This window comes from Sinocyclocheilus rhinocerous, unplaced genomic scaffold, assembly GCF_001515625.1.
Source record: "Sinocyclocheilus rhinocerous isolate Xijiao unplaced genomic scaffold, SAMN03320098_v1.1 scaffold442, whole genome shotgun sequence".
Taxonomy (NCBI): domain Eukaryota; kingdom Metazoa; phylum Chordata; class Actinopteri; order Cypriniformes; family Cyprinidae; genus Sinocyclocheilus; species Sinocyclocheilus rhinocerous.
The window spans coordinates 477,970-493,528 of NW_015641030.1; the positions used below are offsets into that span (position 1 = coordinate 477,970).

Genomic DNA, 15,559 nt, shown 5'->3' on the forward strand with positions numbered 1-15,559 from the left:
ACAGAACAGCAATGCATTTTATGGACGACCGTTTCGTGAACCTAGGAGAGGAGGTAATTCTGACTTTGCTATGACAATCTGGCGTTACATTTCCGATGAGTGCTTGCGGTGTTCGGCCAATCATAATGCACTGGGTCAGCTGGCCAATCAGAGCAGACTGCGCTTGTCAAAGGAGGGGGCTTTGTTGAAAACGACGTGTTTGAGAGAGGCGGGGCATAGAGGACCTACAATAATGTACAGTATTTGAAAAATAATGTGTTTTTTGAACATTAAAGCATGTCAACATATTCTGTTTCACCAAATACACAAAATAATGATCTTTAAAATAGCATCATATGACCCCTTTAAAGAGACTTTGATACAACTCATGGAATATATTTCAAGTCCTTTGAATTTTATGATAGTTTTGTTTAGAACAGGCCAAAAATTTAGTTGTTTTTCATGGAAAATTGAGCTTGACCACATTTCCACCATGAAATGGAAAACTTTTATAACACAATTCCTTACTTTTTCTCAGAATTGTGAAAAATGTAGAACAATTGCACAGAATTGAGAAAAAAATTAACTTGCAATTCAGAGAAACTTTGAATTGTGAGAAAAATTTTGAATTTTCCTTTGTCTCAATTCTCATAATTTTGTCTAAATTCTCATTAGGGATGTAACGATGAACCGCGAGCCGGTTGAAAATTGATTCAAATATGTGACGATTCAAATCGGTTGAGATGCCAAACAAATTGTGAAACAATTGGAGTAGGAGTTTATATGAATGTATCTCTGAGGGGAACTGACTGTCTTTAGAAAAGTTTACATGGTATTTTATTTTCACCTTGCCTCTGAACGATGCATATGAAAGTAGTGTTGATAAGCCTTTGTTTACAGCGGTAACCCAGGAAACACTATATCATTGCTGTACACAAGCGCCACGTGCTGGCAGAAAATGAATTTGCACTCATTAAGCTCATCTGCTGTTTTGTTCAGATATGTTTTATGTAGTATAGTTTCACAAAACTAAAGTCAGACCATTCTGTTTTTGCTCCAAATTTCGAAATTATACAGTCTAATTTAGGCCACGTTCACACAGCAGCAGAATACGGTTGTCAGTCCTGTATTTGAGTCCTTAACACGGTTACGTTCGCACACAGTTTGGTTATTTACAGGTGTGACAACCGCATTCTGTAACCAAACTCACACCTGTAAATTTTCAGGATTCACAAACGCATTCTCGGAACACACACGCTGTGTGAACGGAACAGGACTGGACAACTAGTTGTCTGTCACATCTATATAGCGTGAGAGAGAGCCTCTCTGCCGCACAAACGCGCGTCTACCGTCTATTACGTGTTTTCATGTGTGTTTTCGGTAATTTACAGTGATGGAGAAATGAACTGCGTGTCATCTGAACGTTTTAGATCCCGTCAGTTTTCCACGGGAGACGCTCTCTTCCGTTTTGTGTTCTGCACGTGATTCAAATGCTCCGCTCTCCACCCAAATTTAAAAGCTGCTGTCGGTTAATGAAGATTTGATGAAAGAACTCACGGCTCGATTGGACTCTTGTCGTTTCAGAAAGTGATAAGATTTTCAGTTTTATGGACATTGCCATCTTTGATTTTACTTTGGTCACTGTCGCTATAGTTACTGGTAAGGAATACGGGCTTGACTCCCATTGCACGTTCATACAGACAGTATTCTAAACACAACTGTAAGCTGCTGTGTGAACGGGACATTTCGAGACTCACACCTATAAAGAAAATGCGGTTGTCAATCCCAAAAACTGACAGTGTGACGTAGCCTTAGATTAAAAACTGCTCATGCTGCATGTAGGGCCTATGCTGAATCTTTGTTTGGATCATGATTAAAATGCAGTGGTTGCCTCTAACTTTAACCTAAATGCAAAGAGCACAGACAAAGCCTTATGCCTCGTGCACACGGGACGATTACCGCGCACACTTATCTTGTGTGTTCATACCAGTTATGACGAGTTATGAATGAATGAAACGCATTTGTCTGTGTTTCACTCTGTCTCGAATCGCGCTCACAGAAAGCGCTTGAGAAACAGCGTCTCTTCCGCGGCTCGGTACGCTTTCCACTCTTTTTTTTTTTTGCCTCGAGCAAGAGACTGTATGACACTGACGTTACGTGATTTGACTGATTTTTACGTAGAAAGGGCGACAGCGAACCGCATTAAAAGAAATTAATATTCATGTTTTCATAACCGCTGGCCAAATTCACAAACGAAACTAAAATTAAATCATCTTTGAGAGCAAGGGGGCCCCCTGGTGTTTCGGGGGCCCTACGCAGCTTGCGTACTTTGCGTATAGGGAGGATCGGCTCTGGTTCATACCCAAGTGATTTTCACTGGCGATGAGCCGAGTGAACATGCAGATTCACTCACTGACATTAGATGGCGCTTAATGAAAAACAGAAATGCCCCGGTACACATCGAATCCTATTTGGTCTGCAATTCCTCTCCATAAAAACTCCCTCTTATCAAGATTTTTGTAGGACTTCGCTGTCGCGTTTGTCATAAAGCTCTTTGTGTTCAGACACCAATGAGACCAGCAGCTCTACATTCATCTTGCCTCGATGCTTCTTCTTCGTCTGCTTACTTCCTCTTCTTTGTTAGGTATCAGTGAAAACAAGCTTGTCACAGTTCTCACAATTCTTACTTTTTTCTTGCAATCCTAAGTTTATATCTTTAAATTCTGAGAAAAAAGTCTCAATTGTAAGAAAAAAATTGCAATTTTTATTTTATTTTATTATTATTTTTTTTTTGGATAAATTATTTGGAAATAAGCTTCCAGAATGTTCCCTTTCATTGTATGGAAAAGAGCAGCTTGAAGCAAGCATACATGGTCATCTAGTGTACTATATTTGTCTGAAACAGCTGAAAATAAATGTCTTTATGTTGTGTTTTGACAGGTAATGTTCACAGGAGACAATATACCCGTCCATCCCCATGTTTATAGCAATGGCCACATCTGCCTGTCCATCTTAACGGAGGACTGGTCACCAGCTCTTTCGGTACAGTCTGTTTGTCTTAGCATTATTAGCATGCTGTCTAGCTGCAAAGAGAAGGTAAGTGTCTCACGCAACAATGCAGTGGTTTCGTTGATATGTTTTGATATCTGTTTTGTAACTTAGTTATTGTATCTCTTTGGATTTTAAAGTTATAGTGTGGATCAATATGTAAAGAGAACACATTTAGGTTCTAATATGGGACATATTAGACGGATATGTTTGTTCATTAGTTACAATAGTAAGACATTAACCGCCATGTCTGGTGTCTCTCTAAATCAATGGCTTACTAATTATAGTCCTTGCTTAAAGGTGTCTTAACGCTGATGTTTTATAATTGACTGTCTATACGAGCTTAGGGACAGGAACAGAAAACAGAGTTGTTAATCAAACCCTAAGCATTTGTTTTCAGTTTACATAAAACATACAGTTAATACACATTCACCAGCCTCTTTATTAGGTACACCTGTACAAGTGCTCATTAATGCAAATATCTAATCAGCCAAGCACATCAATGCTTTTAGGCATGTAGACATTGTCAAGAAGATCTGCTGAAGTTCAGACCGAGCATCAGAATGGGGAAGAAGGGTGATTTAAGTGACTTTGAACATGGCATAGATGTTGGTGCCAGACGGGCTGGTTTGAGAATTTCAGAAACCGCTCATGTACTGGGAATTTCACGCATAATCATATCTAAGATTTACAGAGAGTGGTCTGAAAAAGATATGAGAAGCAGATCTGTGGGTGAAAATGCCTTGTTGATGTCAGAGGAGAATGGCCAGACTGATTTGGGCTGATAGAAAAGCAAGAGTAACTAGGGCCCTATGAATTCCACGATGCAGAAAACGTGGACGGAATCACGGAATCCAATCATAAATATGGAATTTACTGTATTACTTGGAATGTCACGGAATTTGTCAAAATTTGGATAAATATATAGTTCAGTCATGAAACTCTAGATGGCGCATTCTGCCAGGTGTTAACGTAACTGATGATATTCAGAGAGTTAAATGACTTGGCACAAGCACAAGCTGCCTTGCATTTATATGGCTGGCTAGCATTCACTTGAGATTCCTGCAGCGCGCTTTCAGAGTTCTCTGAAATGCTCCACCTTCCCCAGCTCCACCTGTATAGATCTGCTACGGGGTTATTTTATATGCTATTTGTGCAGCAGCGGTATGTCTTAAATACTCATGGCACAGTATCGCCATATGCATTGGCAGTAGCAAGTTCCTGTACTTGCTTGCAGCAGCAGCAATAATCTACAACTACAGCAATAACCAACAGCAGCAGCAATTCAGCAGCAGCGTAGCAGATCTGTTCCGCCAAGACCAAATACATTAACATTGTCATATCCATCACCATGCTAAAATGTTCCGAGAGTTGAAATTAATCATAAGTAGTTCAGTACACTGTCAGCGCCAATAGCCTCGTGGTTAAGTGCGCCAACATATAGTGCAACTGTGGCGACCCGAGTTTGATTCCCATCTTGTGGTCCTTTGCCGATCCCGTTACCCTCTCTCTCTGCCCAATGCTTTCCTGTCACCTCTCTACTGATTTATCGCATTAAAGGCATTAAAAAACCCATAAATAAAACATAAAAAAAAAAAAAAGTAGTTCAGCACACTTAAATCAAATCGCGATATGGACTAGTGTCTGTTAATATTAAGCTGCAAAAAGACTGTTTAAAAATTAATCGTGCATGTTCTGAATGAATGGCGCAGATGCAGTTTCGTTACTACACACATACTGAAGCGTGCGTGATGATCGCGGGGATTTCAGCTTCTGCGTCTCATTAAATGAGGACATAAGTGCATGAACATAATCTCTAGAACTGCTCTGAGAGTACTTCATGAGCATTTTACCATTTATCTTATACACACAGAAACTTAAAGGTCCTCATGGCAACCCGTCAAAATAAAAGTTCGGGTTAACTTGAAGAAATTGTCAGAAATATATTACTATTGTACAGTGTAAAAAACTTTTTTCAAGGACTAATCACACAATATTTGTCACATGTTTTAATTTTAATGGTAAACCCCCTTTGTTTGCCAAAAAATAATGAGTTTAACTTTCATTTGATTAAAAGATAAATTTAATATTTTATGCCTAAAAATTAAAATACACAACAAAAGAATTTCTGAGAAAAAAAACCATACATTTTAATAAATTAAGTTGTTTTTATGCATTCAAATAATTAGACATGCTTAAACAGAATTTTGGTAACAATAAAACAAAACGTGAGAAAATAAAACATATTTCATAGTGCCCTAAAAATTTAATTTTTGTTAAACTTTTAATAAATTAATGTTAAATTGTGTAGGTTTCATGATTTTAATTAATTAGGCATGCTTTTTGATTAATAACATTTAATTTACCCATTAAAAAGGAGCCCAGGAAAATTAAGACGGAATTTGGGAAAAAATAAAACGGATTTCATAGGGTCCTAAGTAACTCAAATAACCACTCGTTCCAACTAAGGTATGCGGAAGAGCATCTCTCAACACACAACATGTCAAACAATAGGCTACAGCAGCAGAAGACCAGCAGAATATTGGAAAAAGGTTGAGTCTCGATTTCTGCTGCAACATTTGAATGGTAGGGTCAGAATTTGACATAAACAACATGAAACCATGGATCCATCCTGCTTTGTAATAGTGATTTAGGCTGGTGGTGTAATGGTGTGGGAGATATTTTCGTCACACTTTGGGCCCCTTAGTACCAACTGAACATCGTTTCAACGCCACAGCCTACCTGACTATTGCTGCTGACCATGTCCATCCCCTTTATGACTACAGTGTACCCATCTTCTGATGGCTAATTCCAGCAGGATAAAGCTCAAATCATACCAAACTGGTTTATAAAACAGTTTACTATACTCAAATGGCCTTCACAGTCACTAGAAATCAATCCAATAGAGCACTTTTGGGATGTGGTGGAACGGGGGATTCGCATCATGGACATGCAGCCAACAAATCTGCAGCAACTGCGTGATGCTATGATGTCAGCATGGACCAGAATCTCTAAGTAATGTTTGCAGCATCTTGTTGAATCTATTTCACAAAGAATAAAAGCAGTTCTGAAGGCAAAAGGGGGTCCAAGCCAGTACTAGCAATGTGTACCTAATAAATTGGCCAGTGGATGTAAAAATATGCAGTGCTGGGTAGATTACTTACAAATTATTACTGATTACGGATTACATGATGAAAACTGTAGTTAGTAACATAATTTAGGTTACTCATTTTAGGTAATGAATTATTTTTATTTATTAGTTTTAAAATGACCATTTAACATACTATATTGATTTAAAAAAACAAAGAGAAAGAAAATATATTGTTTTTTATATTAACATCATAAAATGCATTAAACATGACATTACACCAGGGTTTCCCAAACTATGCTTAATGTAAGAACTGCACTGCAGTGGGTTTGTGAGTTGATAAAAATCTAATAATTAATTAAATCATAAAAATAATTGAAATGCTTGAACACTAAAAATAGAAATATTGTATTTGTTTACCTGCATGTCAGTGTGAGTGTTAACCGATATTTCAGAGAACTGTAAACATGTGAATGTGTTGTTAAATTTTTTAAATATTAATTAAACTATTTTATGTTTAATGAGTATGCCTGGCAAAGACATTTGAATTATGAAGAATTAACCGCCATTGTGTGAATAAAATGTAATCATGCAATCCATAAAAAAAGTAACTGTAATCTGATTATGAGCATTTTAAAATGTAATATACTCTTAATATTTGGAATCTAGTTATGCAATCCAGACTAGCCCTGAAAATATGTATGTTTTTATTTCTATTTATGTATTAATTTCCTTATATATTTTACAGAGGCGGCCTCCTGATAACTCCTTTTATGTACGGACGTGTAATAAAAATCCAAAGAAGACGAAATGGTGGTATCATGGTAAGAACTAATGTTTTAGTCGGTAATAAATAAAACATTTTTAGTGGAAATGCATTTTGAATGTATTTAAAATCTGCATTTTTTTTTTATAGATGATACCTGTTAATATGAACTTTCTAGAACTCCCGGAGGGAAGAAGTCCTACTGAACTATAAAAGCACTTTTTGAAATCATATGGTCTCTGAACTTTAACCTTGGACTCAAACTCAAGCATGGACTCAGACCACAAACATGGGAGATGATGTCAGCTGTGTTACCGGTGGCCAGTTGGATGCATGTTTGGGAAAACTAAAAAACAGTCGAAGAATGGAAATACATTTTTAAAGAGGATGGAAACATACCCGTCAAGGGTTGGTGTGGAAAAATTTAGATAAATCCATGAAAAAGGATTTTTTTTTTTTTTGTAGTGAGATTATTTCTATCTTGGACCATACATATTCCTGTTCATTTTTGTCATTGGTATGTTATAAGGTCCATGTGTCTTGTGCAATAACAAGGATAGGTGCATAGCAGGGCCAATAATGAGAAATCCAAATCAAATTATAGAAGTCCAAAACCAATCTGGAAATTATTGTAGTGTCCTTCGCTTTTTCTCTTTCCTTATATTCGTACTGAAATGATATGCACTGTGATGAAAGACCAGTTCATTCTAACGAAGATATGGCGCACCTCTTTAGCGAGTTTCTGATGTTCCACTGTAAATAGATTAATTTAAGAAAGGTACTGTTTTATCTCATTCATCTCAAGCTCTGCTGTCACTGCAAATGGTGGTTTCATTGTCACTTAAGACTATAATTGGTCCGTTTGAGCATCAAAACCAACCTTGACCATCCATGAACTCATATTTACCTCTACCAAGTCATATGGGATGGAACCAGTGTTGTGTAGGTTTGCCATTAAAGCAGAGCTGTAGGTAACCCAGTATATTGAATGTTAGCAAGAAAGTTCTGTCTTGTGTTCTATGTTATTTGTATAAAATGTTTTTGTTATGAGGCATTCGCTCAAAATTATGTTAAACTATTCCATTTAAAAAATTTGCTTCACCTTTGACACTTTTTTTTTTTTTTTGGTGCAAGTAATGAAAAAGAGTTGTTCAAGAGTGTACGTCTTATTTAATTTGGGGTATTTGTTTTATTCTCTGTAACCTCAGATGGTTTGGAAGTTACTGTGGTTTATATATTCTCAATGTTGATTATCCTGGTCATACTTGCCTGGCTCGGGTCATTTTTTCAAGGACAAAAAGAAAATCACAAATATTCCTAAATATTTTCCATTTGATTATATTTTCTCCTAAAGGACTGTTACATAGTTTAACGAAAAAAACGAAAGAAAAAAAACGAAATAATGCGTATAACTCCCAAAAGTGAGATTAATTAACCTGGCAGCATGTAGATAGACAAATGATGTTATTGCAGAGCACATATTTGATAATGTTTAGATCCTGCACTTTTTCCAAAATGAAATTATTTTAATTCTCCAAAATTGAGTGTTATGATCAAAGATTATCTGGTAGTTTGGTTTTTGTGTTTTCTGGGATTAAAAAACAACAACAACACTTTTTGTTCCCAACATTTGTATATGTTTGATGTACGGTATCTGATCAGTAATGTGCAATCTCACACTGTTTATTAACTTCATACACTCCAAAGATGTATTTTTAGCCATCCATTCAGAACTACTTGAATATTCTAATCCTGGTTTGCTTGTCTTCTTTTCCATCGTCTGTGGTACAGTGTACTTAGACTTCCAAGTGAATGTGTTGGTGTAGAAAAAATGGAGATGGCCATGACTCTTCCCTCTGCACGCAATATCAGGATACTTTATTTTATGTTACACATGTAATTGTCCTTACCACTGAAAGAAATGTGTGGAAATGACAACAGGGCTAAACTTGAATGTGTGTTTGGTGGCTGAGAAAAATATTGACACCTGTCAGCATTTGAAAGGAAGTCAATACGTGTACACACTTATAAGTTTAAGTAGACTTGGGTATCTAAAAAGTTTTCTTTTTTGCTAATAAAGGGTTCTATTTAAATCGGTTTTTGCCAGTTGTAGGAGGTGATAGGAGTTATTGTTTTTCTAACTCTTTCTTTGAGGTTTTTTTTTTTTTTTTGGGTATGTACAAATTATGTCAGTTTTGCCTGTTAATTTAAAGAATAAAAATACAGGTTTTGAGTGAGTCTTCTCATTTACACATTGCATAACCACAGTTATCCACTTTATTAAGTAAAGCAATAAAGACAGGTTAAGTAATCATATTTCTAGTTATGTACAAAGTAATATTTTAGAATGCTTAATATGCTGTACTGTTATTATAATTTATAGCTAATAATAATAATACTAATATAAATGCAGATTACACATTGGATATATTTAATATTAATTGTAGGTAATGTTTATTATACTTGCCATTAATGTATATATTATAATGGATGTACATTAAGTAATAATTATATTTGTAGTTATTTATAAAGTAATATTTTAGAATGCTTAATATTATATTAATAAATATTTGTAGTTATTTATAAAGTAATATTCTAGAATGCTTAATAATATCCATTAATAAAAACGACATTTGTAGTTGTTTATAAAGCAATATTTTGCCATGCTTAATATGATCTATTATCAAAAATTATTATTGTAGCCATTCATAATATTACATGTATTATACGTATATTTATTACCAGAGTGTATACTCTGTAAATAAATAATAAATATATGTGTTAAATACGTTTTAAAATGTCATGTAGTAGCCTATGGTATTTAAATATACAGTGCAGGAAGCCGAACTGTACCATCTGTGCGACAGAGAAGGGGTGCACTCTTTTCGCCATCCTCAAAGAACTAAGTACAAAATTGACAAAAACTGTACTAAATGTAAATTTAAAACATAAATCAGCTAGCAGTGCGGTGCCGTCGTCCAAGTGGGCTATTTTTGGAAAAGCACATGTTGTTCATATGTTGGTTTGGTCCTGGTACCATCAGTTCTCTTTAGTGTTTGCCATCTAGAATGCTTAATAATATCCATTAATAAAAACGACATTTGTAGTTGTTTATAAAGCAATATTTTGCCATGCTTAATATGATCTATTATCAAAAATTATTATTGTAGCCATTCATAAAGTAATATTTTAGAATGCTTATCTGTTATTAATAATTATATTTGTAGTTTATAAAGTATTATTTTGGAATGCTTAATATGATCTATTATTAATAAAATGCATATATATACATATATATATATATAAATATTGTACATTAGATATATAAATCAGCTAGCAGTGCGGTGCCGTCGTCCAAGTGGGCTATTTTTGGAAAAGCACATGTTGTTCATATGTTGGTTTGGTCCTGGTACCATCAGTTCTCTTTAGTGTTTGCCAATGTTGGAGGTGTAACTGGGGTCTGGCCCTGGACGAAGGTAAACTATTATTATTAAATGCGTTGTGGTTTGAAGTAGCGAATGAATTCAGGACTGCACTTGAGACTGCGCTCTGTCGTTTGGTTGTTTGGTGGCGGCACAGGCAGCGTGCATCGATGAGATGTGAGGGGTATTTAGTCGTTCAGCCATGATGTCTGCACATTCCCAGCTGAGTTCAGACCGGTGGCCTGTGTGCTGGAGAGGAAGGCTGTGTTCCAAAACCCCGATTAGGGTTAGAGTTGATTTGAATGTTTAAAGGACTATAATAAATCCCAGCATCGCGTCTTGATAATCATGAGAGAACTAAGAAAATGACAACCTCAGTGAGTGCATAGATAGACATAGAGACAACTGGAAAAAGAGTGTCCTCACTTTTGAGAGTCAGGTTCACAAAGAAAGCTGTCTTCTCATCCACTGCACTAATAAACTCCATGATGGATCCTAGTGGTCAAATGTCACTCCATTGGCTTGATGCTGATTTGCTTCCAGTCCATCATTTGTCACACTGGGTTTAATGATTGATGTCAGCATTGCATTTTATGCTTTTTAGTGTGAAGATTTATGGTACAGGAATTATGGAAATATCAGGTGATTTAAAAAGGGTGAGTGGCCATGGAAGTGATTAAAATCTTTACAATTATTGTAAAAGTCAAGGAAGTTAGTATAATAAATGTTTGTTTTTCCTGATGGTGACTACAGGAAAACAAAAATACTAAATTGATGTTTTTCTTTAGTCACATGTAGAGTGTTTCATTGGCTATTTTTTCATTTATTTTTTAAAACACCCTTATACTGGAACTATGAAAGACTGAAAAAGTCATTGAATTTCTCTGTTTAGAATTTTTTAAAATTATGTTCTCGTCATATTTGATAGCACTTGGCAAACACTGACATGGACATATCAATTCAAACATGAACATTTCAAATACTTTTATTAAACAATTTCTGAATTGTCACCGGATTAAGAGCTGATAGAATATTCATCACATTTCTCACAAATATAGCAGTGCTATTTTAGAATTATTTATATAATATTATAGGATTTATTAATATTTTTTTGAATTCGCTTGCATTTTCAGTTTGCATATTACTTTTAGTTCTAGTATTTTTATTCGTTTTTTTATTTTTATATTTTCATATTTCTATTTATTTTTTATTTCAATTTTAGTTTTTAATTTTAGTACTCCAACTTATATAAAAAAAATATTTAAAAGTCAAATTATTTCAACTTTAAAGCTTGTTTTATTTTGATTGCCAAGTTTTTATGTTTACATTTTAGGTTTGTATATTTATTTAATAATGAAAACTATTATAATAGTTGTTTTAGTTTTGGGTTTAGTTAACAGCAGCAACAATACAGTCATATTTTACTATGATTGTATCCATTTAAGTGGTTGTTGAGTTTGAATACACCTACCTTATTGTTTTGAAAGTAATGCTTTCTTTTGTGTTGCGCTTTGTCACAGCAGTTAACTTTGAGTTAAAAAAAATGTTACAGCCTTGTCTGTTTTAAAAAAGAATGTGTTGCTTGGCTTATCCAGGCCCTTGACCATGTCTGTCCTGTAATGCACTGGAAAATACATTTTGCATGTAGTCTGCAATCCTACAACCTAAATAGTTGATGTTGAGAAAGATTGTTTCATGTTAAATCATGTTTTAACAGCGATAGAGCATGGCTCAAGTGAAAGTGCAGACATCAGCCCCCTTGTCTGGACCTGGCCTGACCGCCGTTGCGCCCGCTGTGGCCATGCCCAGCCCAGGAGCTCTGGGTCTGCAGCCCACCATCAATGGCACAGTGCCAGCCACAATGCCCACCTGCCCCAGCCCTGCCTCTGGCTTTGTGGACTCCACTGTACCAGCCAGCCCATCAGGTACGCTGTGGACATGCAAGTCTGATGCATTTAGCCAGTGTAGTTTATAACGTTTATAGTGGTAATGCTCGTTTTAACCGCTAACACAAGCTGCCGTGGATGTCCTGTGTCCATTAAAGACAGTTGTGAAACCGTTTCAGTTACTAAGCAAATTATGTTTGGGAAAAACAAAGAAAAACAGTGTATGTTGTGTTATGTCAGAGGGATTCTGTTTTCCACTTAATCTAAACAAACTAAATCGAATAACCCAGTGTAATGTAAACATCTGATCATAATAGTTAACATTTATTAGTCAGTTCTGTGGAATGACATTGTTTTAGGTTGATTTTTAATATGGTTAAATGACAGAGTAAACAATTACAGTGGGCCCAAAGCATTTGGACCATTAAAAATGTTTAAATGTGATTTGTTAGATAGCAAAATATGAAACCAGGTGCCATTATTTTAAAGATAAACGGCACAAACACACTTTTCAAGCAAAGCATTTGACAAAAAGATGTTTGTTTGTTTTTAAATGGAAACATACACTTGCATCAAAAGTTTGTGGTTCTTAAAATGTTTTATAAGAAGTCTCTTATGCTTACCTAGGCTTTTTTATTTGATCAAAATACTGTAGAAAAACAGTAATGAATTGTAAAATATTATTACTTTTGTTTAAAATATCTGTTTTCTGTTAATATATTTTAAAATGTAATCTATTCCTGTGATGGCAAAGCTGAATTTTCAGCATCATTACTCCAGTCTTCAGTGTCACATGATCCTTCAGAAATCATTCTGATATGCTGATTTGCTGCTCAAGCAATGTTTTTTTATTATTATTATTTTTTTTTTATCATTTTGAAAAGGATTGTTTAAAGGGGTCATATGATGCTGCTAAAAAGAACATTATTTTGTGTATTGTGGAAACTGTGAGACCTTTTTCAGGATTCTTTGATGAATCGAAAGTTCGAAAGAACAATATTTATTTGAAATAGAAATAGTTTGTAACATTATAAAGGTCTTTACTATCAAGGAATAGTTCACCCAGAAATGAAGATTGTCATCATTTACTCCCCCTCCACTCGTTACAAACCTATATGAGTTTATTTCTACTGTTCAACACAAAAGAAGATATTTTGTAGAATGTTGGTAACCAAACAGTTGACGGTAGCCATTGACTTCCCTAGTTTTTTTTTCTATACCATCAACATTCTTCAGAATATCTTACTTTATGCTCAACAGAAGAAAGGTTTGGAACAACTTGAGTAAATGCTGACAGAATTGAATGCATCTTTGTGGAATGAAAGTTTAATTTCTTGAAAAATAAATCTTACTGACTCCAAACGTTTGAATGGTAGTGTATTCTGTTTTGGACTCATATCTATAATACAGTGAAAAACCTGACATGCATTTGTTCATTCTTGCATGTGATTAAGCTGTCTCTCTTTCTGACAGGCCCTCCTCAAGAAAACATGGCAAACCCTAAAGAGAAAACTCCCATGTGTTTGGTGAATGAGTTAGCCCGTTTCAACAGGATTCAACCTCAATACAAGTTGCTGAATGAGAAAGGGCCAGCACATGCTAAGGTATTGTTAATGAAGGAATGTGATAAATCTAATGGGAAAATACATCCTATATATAACTTCATGATACACTAATTAGCTTTGCACATCCTGAAAGAAATACCAGTGCTTACAAGGCAGCAAAGAATATTGGACATTTTTTGTGAGCTTAGGCTCGCTAACTGACATGCTGCATATAAGCAATGCTTTGCTCTTGTCATGAAACTGAGCACACAATAATTAACGTATGGGGTTATGAATGTGGTTATAAATGGTTAAATAAATGCAAGAAAGATAAAGTATGTGCAATCATATTTCAGTATGCAAATGATGTCATCATCACTGTCACTACATTTTGAATGCTAAATGTGACCCTGGAGCACAAAACCAGTCTTAAGTCACTGGGGTATATTTGTAGCAATAGCCAAAAATACATTGTATGGGTCAAAATTATTGATTTTTCACCTTAAATTTTAACCTTAAATTACTTTAAAAAGGGTCACAAAGAGCAAAAATTAGACTGCATATATTACATTTAATGTAATTTATTAAATTGATTAATATAAATATTAAAAATTTTTTTTTAAATGTTATAATATTTGTCTTGAAAGCACTCAAATCATGCCTATCAAGACAGTCCCTCAGTTGACCCTTTTAGATCTTCTTGGAAAAGTAGGTCTATTGCTGCCAAAAGCCTAAATCTGTTACAAGCTTAGTAAGTAAGGGATAATGTACAGTCATTATTGCAAAATAAACCCTGACAGTGCGATCAAGATCTTGTATCATCATGAAAGCTTTTATTTTGCGATCATTTTTTGCTGACTTTAAATTTTTCCACTTATTACATGGCTACTTGGCAAATAAATACATACATGGACATAAAATATTGATTTGAGTTGATGTTATTTTATTGTAGAAAACTTTCACTATATTATAGTCTAGAAAGCAATCAGCCTAGCTGTCCTGCTGGATTGTGTGTGCAGATCTTCACGGTGCAGCTGTGCTTGGGGAACCAGATATGGGAGTCAGAAGGCAGCAGCATCAAAAAGGCTCAGCACTCTGCAGCTACCAAGGCCCTGACTGAGAGCGTTCTCCTCCGGCCTCCTCCCCGCTCACCTAAAGACGACAGCAACAGCAACCCAGGTATCAACGTGGCACAGGGACACACTGTGCTGTATATTACAGCAGCTTTTTTCAACGGGGGTCCAGGGTGGTATTATAGGTCCACCAACTGAAAGTGTTTAACCACTATGTCCTGGTTTCACAGCAAGGTTATTTTCGTAAAAGAAAACTGAAACTAAGACTAAAACTATTGGTCAAAAAACATTTTCGTTAACTGAAATAAAATTACAATTTCAAAATAAATGAAAAACTAAAACTAAACGAAACTAACAACAGTAACTGAAAAACTAACTAAAATAAAATAATAATTAGCAAAAATAAATAATCGTGTTCGTGATTTAATAAGCTCTCATTCTGTGCCAGAAAATCTGACCTGTGGTTGTTTAGGGAAATACCTGTAGATGGCGCTTCATGCACGTGAGCTGAGTCCTAATTCTATTCACAGAGAATGAGTTTTTGCATTTAAAAAACAAGACGTGGGAAATGAAATGGGGAAATAACTATAAAATTTGAAATGGGAAATAATAATAATGCACACCTTACAGCGCACGGACGTTTAAAAGCGTGTTTGACGTGCGAGAACAACATGAGAGTAAGTTAACAGACACATAATTAAAATTTTTGGATGAGCTGACTTCAGTGAATAGTCATTTTGTCACGCTTTACGA

General features: G+C 35.2%; 2 protein-coding genes across 2 annotated transcripts in view; both read left to right on the forward strand.

The window, feature by feature from the left end:
* LOC107754202 (probable ubiquitin-conjugating enzyme E2 W-B) overlaps positions 1-9,090 on the forward strand; it is a 19,759-nt gene extending 10,669 nt beyond the window's left edge. Inside the window, exons 4-6 of the mRNA XM_016570572.1 lie at positions 2,920-3,075; positions 6,864-6,939; positions 7,032-9,090. Of these exons, the coding sequence (XP_016426058.1) occupies positions 2,920-3,075; positions 6,864-6,939; positions 7,032-7,045 (246 nt within the window). The 3' untranslated portion in view covers positions 7,046-9,090. The remainder of the gene's footprint in view (positions 1-2,919; positions 3,076-6,863; positions 6,940-7,031) is intronic.
* Positions 9,091-10,271: 1,181 nt separating this feature from the next.
* Positions 10,272-15,559, forward strand: part of LOC107754214 (double-stranded RNA-binding protein Staufen homolog 2) — a 95,047-nt gene continuing 89,759 nt past the window's right edge. Inside the window, exons 1-4 of the mRNA XM_016570586.1 lie at positions 10,272-10,357; positions 12,021-12,228; positions 13,663-13,793; positions 14,753-14,912. Of these exons, the coding sequence (XP_016426072.1) occupies positions 12,030-12,228; positions 13,663-13,793; positions 14,753-14,912 (490 nt within the window). The 5' untranslated portion in view covers positions 10,272-10,357; positions 12,021-12,029. The remainder of the gene's footprint in view (positions 10,358-12,020; positions 12,229-13,662; positions 13,794-14,752; positions 14,913-15,559) is intronic.